The sequence below is a fragment of the Helianthus annuus genome, chromosome 2 (assembly GCF_002127325.2).
Source record: "Helianthus annuus cultivar XRQ/B chromosome 2, HanXRQr2.0-SUNRISE, whole genome shotgun sequence".
NCBI classification, from domain to species: domain Eukaryota; kingdom Viridiplantae; phylum Streptophyta; class Magnoliopsida; order Asterales; family Asteraceae; genus Helianthus; species Helianthus annuus.
The window spans coordinates 147,345,966-147,356,493 of NC_035434.2; the positions used below are offsets into that span (position 1 = coordinate 147,345,966).

Genomic DNA, 10,528 nt, shown 5'->3' on the forward strand with positions numbered 1-10,528 from the left:
CTCAAGTTTTTACTAGTAGTGTTAAATTTTTTATTTTTTCGATTTTTATACATAGGACACCCCTGAACAAGTACGAGGACACCCCTCAAATTTATTTTTTACAAAATAATAAGATGTTGGTAAGCCCGAATAAGTAAATAATAACACATTAGGTAAGCCCAAATAAGTAAATAATACACATTTGCTAAGCCCAAATAAGTAAATAATAGCCCAAAATTGAATGATTATTGATTTGGGCAATTGGACGGCATGTTTTTTAATATTGTATGATTGCACGATAAAATTTTTTTTTGAGGATACCCCTGAGTTGATGTTCTAGTTCCGCCACTGGCCCTAATACTTATTATATAAATCTATATTAAATAAAAGTTATATAAATATCGAACTCGTTTAGACTCGCAATCTAGCACAAACTCGATAAATGAAGCTCAGGCTCATTTATTAATTAAACTTATTTTAAGCCTTAAGCTCGTTTAAGCTTACTCGAATCAACATTTTAACTAACCGATCTAAATAATCTCAAAGTACCACGTTAGTCTAACTTGGAAGAAAACAATTCTAGACAACTTTAATTATTTTACCTTGAAGCATTACTACGTATTCACACTAAACTGATAGATACAAATAAAAACCAACTCCCGCCTTTTTCTATCATCTCATATCACCCAAACAGACTGATCATATTCAGTAATCAGAGTTAGGGTTTCTTCATCCTCAAATTCGCACAATCAAAGCACTATCCTCTGATTCCATGCTGAACGTCCAGTTTATTTGATCACGTAATCTTTCTTTTCACCGGAATTCATCATTTATTCTGTTATTATTATATATTATTTATATCTCACAAAATTAGAGTTGTTCTTGATGAACTTATAATGATTTTGTGAAGTTAATCGCACTTTCTTGACGGTTATATTTGATCAGATAACGAAGCTCCGAACAAACAGAGAGAACTGTCAAATTTTACTTATCAAACCCTAGAAATAAAATAAAGGTATTGATTTGTTTAATTAGGGTTGTTCTTGATAAAGTTAATCTGATTGTTGAACTTCTTGATGTTGATGATTTCGGTTATTCAATTTGTGTTTATGTATGATTGTGCAGAATGAATTCAGACGGTAACAATGGCGGGAAAAAGCGGTGCAAATGTAAGAAGTCAAAGTGCTTGAAACTGTAAGTTTCTTCAGTTCTTGGACCTGTTTGAGAATAAATGTATGATCATTGATGATTTGACTTTCAGTATGCTTATATTATGAAGTCAATGATGGTGTAAGAGCATTTTCTTTGTAGTTATTGCGAGTGTTTTGCTGCTGGATGGTATTGTGATGAAACTTGTTCATGCCAAGGGTGCTTCAATAGTCGTGATTATGAAGATACGGTTGAAGAGACACGTGAACTGATTGAATCGAAAAATCCGATCGCGTTTAGTTCGAAGATTCAGTGTCATGTGGAGCCTCCAGCAAGCCAAAATGTGGTATGTGGGTTATAAGATTATCTTGTGTACGATTAACTTTGCATGCTTATTGATGGGTTGTTGAATATTAATGGATGAAAACAGGAGGATGGAGATCAAGTGAAGCCAGTTGCCGGAAAGCACAGAAAGGGCTGCAACTGTAAAAAGTCTATGTGCCAGAAAAAGTACTGCGAGTGTTATCAGGTTTGTTCACATCGCGGTGTTATGGTTCAGTTCGTTTCAGATTCTCGCAAATTGTTTGTCTTAGAGGTGTCTGTTACGACCCGTATACTTATACAACGTGTCAAGTTGTGTATAATATCTAACGGGTCAAACAAGAAAAGCTAAAAGTATTAGTTTAAAAGGAAGTCGAATGTGTCAGATGGGGTAGAGAGTCATACACATTGTATATAATTACTGTAACATTTTTTTTTGTAATCTCATTTGATGTTTATGAATAACTTATAAAACTTGATATGTGTTCTACTTACTTTCTGAGTTTATTTCAATAGGCTAATGTGGGATGCAGTACTGATTGCCGATGTTTAGGATGTCAAAATAAGTTTGGCAAAAGAGCAGGTAAAAGAGCTATGCATATTACTAACATAAGCATTCATTTCATTTAGAACTTTCAGATTTAAATCATTTTATTGGTATAAAGCTAACTTTATATACTTTTAATTACAGATCCCAATGTATATAACGAATCAACCAATGAGAATGTCGAGAATGAAATGCAGTCAAGCCGGTCTAGATTTTCTCTACATGAGTTCAATAATTCTCACAACTTGACTCCTAGTACACCATTTCAACATTTTAGGTAAGTTTATTTTGAACATTAATAGTTAGATTTTGGCGTTTATTCTTATTGTGATGATTAGTATTACTTCTCTCATGTATAGCCATGAAAACGATCCTTCAACAACCGGAAGCTACACTCCTTCACCGGTATCTGCTAACTCTAATGTGATGTTCGGACCAACTACTGGAAACTATGATACGGTTACTTCATATCAACAAACATATCTTAATGCTTTCGTGAATCAGTTTACACCTCCAGCTATCACACATATTAATGCCACACATGTCTATTCTGTGATGAACATTTCTCCTATGATGGACTTACCAAATTGTTCTACACCTAGTGGAAGTTACTCTTCTGCGATAAGTTGGCCTGGTTCACTAATGAACCCCGTAAATGTATCTAGCGGGCCAGAAGTTATGAACTCTAACAAAAAGCCCTTTACTAGCACACGGCTTGACTTCACTAGGTAATAAGTGAGATTGTAAGTTTGCATGGACCATGGATTAATCGTGCGTTACGCCTAAATACCATCTTTTATTTTCGTAGAACCCAATGTTAATATGTTCTGATTGATATTCTGTCATTGCTTATGGTTCTTTAAGTCGGTCAAATTTGTCGACGGCTTGGCGATAGGGGTACATATGCATGATCTTGTGCTTTTTGACAGGTTGGGTTGACCAAGTTATAAGATCAATTTGGTCTTGATTCTTCGTTTTTTTTCCAATATGTTATATCTTGTGTTTTATATGATAAACATAAAAGGTACATCAACAACGTTTTATATAAGAAAGATGCTTGTAAAGATCATGTAGATATAAAAGGTGAACATGTGAAATACGGTTACCCCATCTCATATAAAACATAAGTGGGGGTTGTTTTATGATGTAAGAATATTTTTTATGTTAACACATCTATTTCGATTTGTAGGCCAAATCGAACTTTGCAAACTTGTTAGCACGATAATACATCGAACCTGCTCTTATACAACATATATAGTATAATACAATTATCCACCCTCATCCCCTCTCCCTTCCTCTTTCTAATCATCAAGCCCCTAGATAAGCGTTAAGCCAACAACAAACATCGTTAATCTCTTCTAGGATTGTATAATGACCAAGCCTGAAACGAAAACAAATTTAATTAATAAAAGTGCATTTGAAATAGGTCCATAACATAAATTTGAGAACAATAATTACCCATTATATGTCTGAAATGTTAAATTCTGAAATCCAGCAGAATACATAGTTTGTGCAGATTTCTCACCAAGTTTGTACTCGACCACATCATCAACTGCAACAAAGAGACAGTACATGAGCTACTGTCCTAGACGCGTGTGTACTATGTATACCTTGTTTTTACCATATGTTTTATGCAAGGGTGTGCTATAAGCAAATACCTTGACCATGACAAAGCAAAACAGGTAGCGACGATGCGCGCCTTGCAGCTTCTTGTGACGCTCCCACTCTATTCCTTAAAGTCCTAGGAAAAGTTTTTTGATCATTAAAACAATGTCAAATATGGGACTTATTAAGTGGAAGTGAAATAGTAAATGATGCTGTATCGAATAGAAATTTTAAACAGTTAAAGCAAGATAGTAAGTTTGCAAAGAACATAAGTAAACCTGGAACATGGAAGCCAACCACTGAGTGCGACAGCAGCACTAAGATTGATGGGGTATCGGTTTCCATTCCCATATTGCCCAATAGCTCGACACGCTGCAGAGTAGAGAGCGACAGATGCACCCATGCTGAAGCCTGCAACGCCTAGTTTAACTGTAAGGAAACAAGTTAAACAAGAATATTACTTTTTGGTTTACAATTTGAGCATGCAGTTCGATTTTTTTTTTCTAAAAGTTATTAAATTTAAATGGTCCCATATTTTTGTGCTCTTTGTATAGTGCATGATGATTAAGACTTTATAATAGTTTTGAAAACGTGACAAGTGAATCTTTCCATCTAAAGTAAAAAGCACATAATTTGGACCAGAAGAATAGAATATACTTATTGACACAACTTGCAAAGTATCTAGTTATCCTCTTGATTATTGGTTTTTTTGTAGTTTTATAAAGTACAAATTTTATATGAAAACAAAAGCTTGTTGATTATTGTGTTGAATACTTTCACGATCCTAGAAATTATGTCATAATCATTGCGGTTTCGAAAGGGTGAGATAAGCTACTACTACGTTACATGTATATCAACAAGAATATAAATGATTAGATGCATAACCAACATGGAGACATACCATCATCAGGCTCACTAATCAAAAGATTTGCAACATGTGTTGCTGAAGCATCCAAGCCCTCCAAATCATCACATGCGTCTTCTGACATGCTTGCGATATTGAACCCTGATAATATTGACATTTAATGTCATCGTCATATAATTCCAGAATCCTTGCAACATGATATATAATATAGAAGACATATATATAACATACACGCTGTGCAAGGATATCCACCATATAGTGTTAATAGTCGACTTGGCGCACTTGGGCAGATCCATTTGACCTAAATCATACATAAACATTAGTTATGCAAGAAATGTAACTAGAATTATATGATTGAATTTGCATGAAAAATAAAAGTAGAAAAAAAAATCATTACATTTGGAAGAGGAAATGTTTCCAAGATCTGAGTCCAACTGTAAAAGAGTTTAAAAACATAAATATAAGAAGAAGTTGATTGTTTCTTTGTATGGTGAAAAAGAGAAAGATGAATATGACTTGATGAACTATTTTGCAGCATGTTGTTTGAGGTGGACATGGGGTTTAAGGATTGGGTGTAGTAGCAAGTCATGAAGGACTATTGTAAAGTCAAATCTCAAGTCAAAAAGTCAATAATCACCTTGAGCCCTTTTCACCAATGCCATGTAACCAAACAATAGTTGCTGTGTGAGTTTCTTTGGGCATCACCACAAAAGTCCTTCCAAAGTCATGCACATTTCTTCTAGCATTTCTACTTCCTGCAAAAAAAAAAATAGATAAATAAATACATAATAATAATAATAATAATAATAATAATAATAATAATAATAATAAAAAATGAGTATATAAAGACTTCTTTATGGGCATTTAGACCACCTTGATGCACGACGTCACACATGATTTTAAGACAATGCGCCAATGGTCATCTATCGCTTAAAGATGCAAACAAAACTAACCTGAATCGCGATTAGAGCTGTTGTAACTCATTGGTCTTCAACCCTTATATTATATATTTATAGCTTTCAAAGATATTTGAAACAAACCAGAAAGGTCCTTGCGATAGAATCGAAGGGTCGTTTGTATCTATTTATAACAATACCAGGGTAGTGGGAAATTACATAAATCTGTTGGAAACACATGATCTTAATCATCAGCTATGTCTACACCAGTTACACACTTCCTGAAACCACCTGCCAAAGTAGAATCAAATAACAAAAAAAGCACATCTGAGAATAGGAATAATAAGGTTGGAATCTTAAGTAGTTTTCAAGATGTAATTCCCATCCAATCCAGACCAAGAGAAATGAAAAATGTAAAACCAAAACCTGAAATGTCACTGAGGCTGCTATGGATATCTTAAGAATATATGCTTATATAAAGCCACTTGGCAGAAGAAAAGGTGATTGAAAAATGATATTATGTGAATAGCATTCCCACATGACAAAAAAGAAGTTACCTTATCAGCAAGTGACCTATAGTGACAATATGTGCTTATAGGCATCCACAAGTAGGCATATACAAGAAAACCATTTTGATTAGGTAAAAACCATGATGTGACTAGTAATCAAGCCCGCATTTGTTGCGGCGCGGGTACATTACAAACATCGAATAGATTAGTCCAAACGTATACGATGCGTTAACCATATAAAAACACAGGTTTAGACGTATCCGATTGGACCCAATGTAACCTATATAAGCGTTGCGATTGGATCAAGACGTAAAGTAATTCGAACTTATACCGTACAATGAGAATGTATTATATGTGACCCGACTCATACATATAAAATGTAACGGGTATAAAGAAAAAACTAACACGTGTAATCAAAAGGGCTTAATTAGACCTTTTTAAATCAAAATTAAATAAGCACGGAAACGAATTATATCCTGACTCGTTTTCAGAAAAAGTTTTCATCGAAATGTAGACAGATTCAATTTCAAACAAATTTTATATTGATACATTTATATAAATGAAAATATCGCAATGTGTGTGTATGCATTAAAGAGGTGAAAGAAAATAAAAATGGATAATTACCTTTTTACCCCACATTTAACAGTCAAAGTTAACTTTAACGACTGTTAACTTTTTGGATTAAGCTAACATGTTTCAAAATTATCATGGACGGAAATGTAACGCTTTGCATTTTGTACTTTCCTTATTTAGAAAGTGTAATTCATATTTCTATTTTTGGAAACTTGTAACTGTATCATATTCGTATTTCTTTTCCAATCTTGTAATCCGAGACTTCGATCGATCATAATGGAAATTTACTTTGGTACTTATACTTGTGTTATACGCAAACAAACATTGAATGCATATTTACATGCAAACCGAGACTTATTATATACTTGATTTATCATTTATACATTGCACAATACTTACACGACACTTAAAAACACGTTTCATGCTCAAAACAAGTCAAAACATGAACTTTGTACATAAATAACGAACAAACCAAAGTTTAGGGGCTAAATTGCAATAAAACAAAGCTCAATGGGCTAAACATAGCGCAGCGTCATACGACGCCTCCCCCTATCACCGTGGTGGGGCGCCAAGCCCCTTAATCCGCAGAAAGTGGTTTTAGCTCCAAGGATTGGCCATTTTCACCCAACTTTCTTCTTCCCCAATCACCATACAACCTCATTTAACACTAAACCCTAGTCCTCCATTATAAAACCAAGCCTCTATCACCTCATTTTCACTTTTCCAACTCTCTTACACTCTCAAAACACTCCATAATCACTAAGTACCAAGTTGTGGCAGAATTCACTAAGTACCAAAGTGAGCACCTACCTCACTTTTCTTCATGTTTTCTTCATCCTTTCTTCTTCTTGAAAGCTTGGAACATCTCTAGGAATGTTTCCACAAGTTTACCATGGTAAACTAAGGTGGAACATCACCATTGTGAGGTCCAACTTTCTGTTTTGGAGAAGAACTCTACTTAAACTTTATTAAACTTAGCTTTCTTGAAAGAATCTTATACCTATCTTGTTTCTAACCAAACCTATGGTTATGGGGCTTGAATAGGGTTGATTCCCATGAGTTTAGAGGTCCAAGAACCTCCTAAACTTTCTGTTTTGATAAGGTTCCAAGTAACCTTCAAGTGTGTGACCATCCAAGCTCACCATTGTTCATACGATGAGTCTTGCATGTGTCTAAATGTGTGAACCATGGAAGCTTGGGCCTTCCAAACTTCTTCCACTACCTCACTTGCTTGTTTTGTTTCTATTCATCCAAGTAGCTTCCAAGAATCAAAGTAACACAAACCCGCTGCACCTCCAACATTTGCCATGGTAGGTATGGAACACCCGGATTGATCTTACTTGGCTGCTTGACAAACTAGATATTTATATTTTCTTTTTATTCATGACCAACCGGGTCATCAACTAAGTTGATAACCTTGTGCTTTGGTGAATTCATCCAATGAGGTTTAATGGATGCTAATCATCCTACCTCCATGCGTGACTTATATGACAATAAATGATAATACATGATGGACTATACTCTGTAATACATTATATATATATATATATATATATATATATATATAACCGAATTCATGATACTAATCGGATTATGGTTAGATGTTATGAACTTAAGCTATATTATCTTAGTTCTAAATTCCTCATTTGTGATTCTAATGGGCATATTAGGACCCATGAAAACACATAAAATCTTAGTGTCCAAACGAGTATTTAGACAAGATATAATTTTGTTACATATATACTTTTATAATAATTTCTGAATCCGAACTCTCTTGAAACTTTGAATACTCATACACCTTCATTTCCCCAATGTAGGGTAAAGGTGTTCTCGACTCTCAAACGCTTCAACTCACGTACACTGGATTTTCTACGCAAAACCGTGAGTATACTCGATCCTATTTTCCAATTTTACACTTTGGGTGCAACATGTACACTTATACAAATCACGAATCACGATTAGACTTGTTTACACACATACTCTATCCGCTAATAACATGATACTTGTCTTATTCTTGTTATTGCATGCTATGTTAAACTTATGTTCTATATGCCCATTAACTTTGCAAGCCTACCTTAAAAATTATAGCGCTGTAGAATTAACACACCGCCCGTATTCTTGTGGTATTGTTAAGTAAACTATTTGACAACCTTGTCATTTCGGCGACAATGGTATGCATGATTGCGGTACACTTTGGTTTGACTTTTAGTTAACACATGCTAGTATGTATGCAATTTATCATGTTGGATATGAGACAACTTTTATTCACCATTATGCTATGTATTCAAACTTGTATACGTGCCAACTTTTGTTGATCTTTATTTTAGTACATGTTGCAGGAAACTAGTTGATGACGAATGAAGAAACGATATTTAGGGTGGACTATATACATACCTAGACTTTAATGTTTGTAGTTTGCCATGTTGTTATGTTTACTTGCATTATGTTGTACTTTCTGTTTCGAACAATGTAATTTCTCATTTTAGTATGAATGAAATTGAATTTCCTAAATATTGTCACAATTAGTCGTTATGAAGTCTCTTGCAATCTCGTTTTCGTATCACTTCGATGTTTCCGCCATCGGTTGGGGTGTGACAGGATCTCATACAAATTTGAAATTTAGCCTGGACTGGCATAATTGGACAAAAAACGGGATGAAAATGGCAGTTAACTCTAATCTAAAAGCAATTTTTATATTTTTCAAAGTTATACAACCTATTACCAAACTATAAATCAACAGATAACACCTCCTAGTCTCTCCTTGTTTTGAAGTATTTGATACATGTCTTAGGGATGAACTTAAATAATGCCTATGTCCTTGGCCCGATAATGGTCCTCCATAGAATGGTTTACATATGAAGGTTGTTAATGTCATATGATTAGGTATATTAGTTTTGTAATATTAAGCACACTTAAGTGCGTTCAAACACGATTATCTAGTTTTAAATTTATAAAAGGTGATTTTTATTTAAATTAAATACATACAACGGGCAGAGAACCCATCACATATAGTATAACTTTAGATAAGAACCAAGTATCGTCCAAGGATACGTTTCATATAGTCAACCGTTTATTACTTTGACCATCCTTATTTTTACTTAGTTAATAGACAAAAATAGTAATATATGACTCTTGGAATAGTCTTTCTTAATTAGTATAGTTTTCTTTATAAAATGAGGAAAATGATTAAGTCTTCAAATATAGGAATTTGATAGAATTCTTTCCATTTCAGTTCCATCAAATGACCAACCAAACATGATATTAGACCGAATTAATTCCAAGTCCAATTCTAAAGAATTTTTGAATCAAACAAGTCCTAAGAGCATTAATGTTAATGGGTTGACATGTTATAGGAATTGCATGCCATTATTCTTTCATTACATGCATATGTTTTTCATGTGTTTCTAAGGGGTAATGATGACCACAAAAATGAATACGGGTATCATCTTTAATTAGAAAAGGGGGTAAGTAAATATATATAGTTTATGACTTTAAATATATGATGTGCCATAAATATACATGTTTTAATGCATATTTATCCCTGTATTTGACATCTTTGGATGCATTTTCACTTAATATGATGCTTAAGAGCTTCATATATTAATTTGTAGTGACATTTTTTCAATTGAAGACAAACGACCCAAAAACGAAAGAAAAAAAATAAGAAAACCTCCAAATATAGCCAAGCACGGTCATTTCTTGATCATGCACACTCATGCTGTCAAATTTTGTTGCGTAAACTATCTTAAGGTGGCGCACGACCATGCCCAACAACATGCAAAAGCGTGTAGGAAAACCCATTGATGCATGGTAATGCGTGTGCACCTGCACGCTCGTGCATACACAATCTGAATAATAGTACAGGTACCAAATGGGACAAGAAGCTATGGCACTCCCGTGTCTCAGGGACGCACGAGCTAGGCATCACCCTATAAATAGAAGGTCCTCCTCATCCCAACACACCTCTCAAGGAACACAGCACTCTCAAATCTAAAGTTCCATCTAGGAGACGGAAACTCGTGCCCCATTCTACTCCCTTCTTTTACCGACAAGGTTGTCTACCTAGATAGAGAACATACTTTTG

At 34.3% G+C, this 10,528-nt stretch overlaps 2 protein-coding genes across 3 annotated transcripts; one reads left to right on the forward strand and one right to left on the reverse strand.

The window, feature by feature from the left end:
* The first annotated feature begins 596 nt into the window (after positions 1-596).
* Positions 597-2,963, forward strand: LOC110923906 (protein tesmin/TSO1-like CXC 3). 2 transcript variants are annotated; one of them, XM_022167963.2, is made up of 8 exons: positions 597-779; positions 925-994; positions 1,105-1,173; positions 1,291-1,474; positions 1,559-1,657; positions 1,966-2,032; positions 2,135-2,273; positions 2,356-2,963. In XM_022167963.2, exons 3-8 carry the CDS (start codon positions 1,106-1,108, stop codon positions 2,726-2,728), a joined length of 930 nt encoding a protein of 309 aa, XP_022023655.1. In that variant the 5' UTR covers positions 597-779; positions 925-994; position 1,105; the 3' UTR covers positions 2,729-2,963. The 2 variants fall into 2 exon arrangements, with proteins under 2 accessions (XP_022023655.1, XP_022023663.1); XM_022167971.2 differs by having other exon boundaries at positions 598-779; positions 2,141-2,273.
* A 130-nt stretch (positions 2,964-3,093) lies between these two features.
* LOC110923923 (acyl-protein thioesterase 1 homolog 1) lies at positions 3,094-5,640 on the reverse strand. Its single transcript, XM_022167979.2, has 9 exons — positions 5,420-5,640; positions 5,104-5,221; positions 4,864-4,900; positions 4,698-4,767; positions 4,503-4,607; positions 3,880-4,030; positions 3,655-3,737; positions 3,455-3,548; positions 3,094-3,377 (listed from the first exon to the last, which is right to left on the reverse strand). The coding sequence occupies exons 1-9, from the start codon at positions 5,448-5,450 to the stop codon at positions 3,305-3,307; spliced, it is 762 nt and encodes a 253-aa protein (XP_022023671.1). The 5' UTR covers positions 5,451-5,640; the 3' UTR covers positions 3,094-3,304.
* Between the last annotated feature and the right edge of the window lie 4,888 nt (positions 5,641-10,528).

Bases quoted from the DNA above. Each gene is read 5' to 3' on its own strand.
- LOC110923923 (XM_022167979.2), bottom strand. From the start codon at position 5,450: ATGAGTTACAACAGCTCTAATCGCGATTCAG. The intron at 5,222-5,419 runs GTTAGTTTTGTT...TTTTTTTTGCAG, and splicing joins CAGCTCTAATCGCGATTCAG to GAAGTAGAAATGCTAGAAGA. The intron at 4,031-4,502 runs GTATGTCTCCAT...GTTTCCTTACAG, and splicing joins GATTAGTGAGCCTGATGATG to TTAAACTAGGCGTTGCAGGC.
- LOC110923906 (XM_022167963.2), top strand. From the start codon at position 1,106: ATGAATTCAGACGGTAACAATGGCGGGAAAAAGCGGTGCAAATGTAAG. The intron at 1,174-1,290 runs GTAAGTTTCTTC...TTTTCTTTGTAG, and splicing joins AAGTCAAAGTGCTTGAAACT to TTATTGCGAGTGTTTTGCTG. The intron at 2,274-2,355 runs GTAAGTTTATTT...TCTCATGTATAG, and splicing joins ACACCATTTCAACATTTTAG to CCATGAAAACGATCCTTCAA.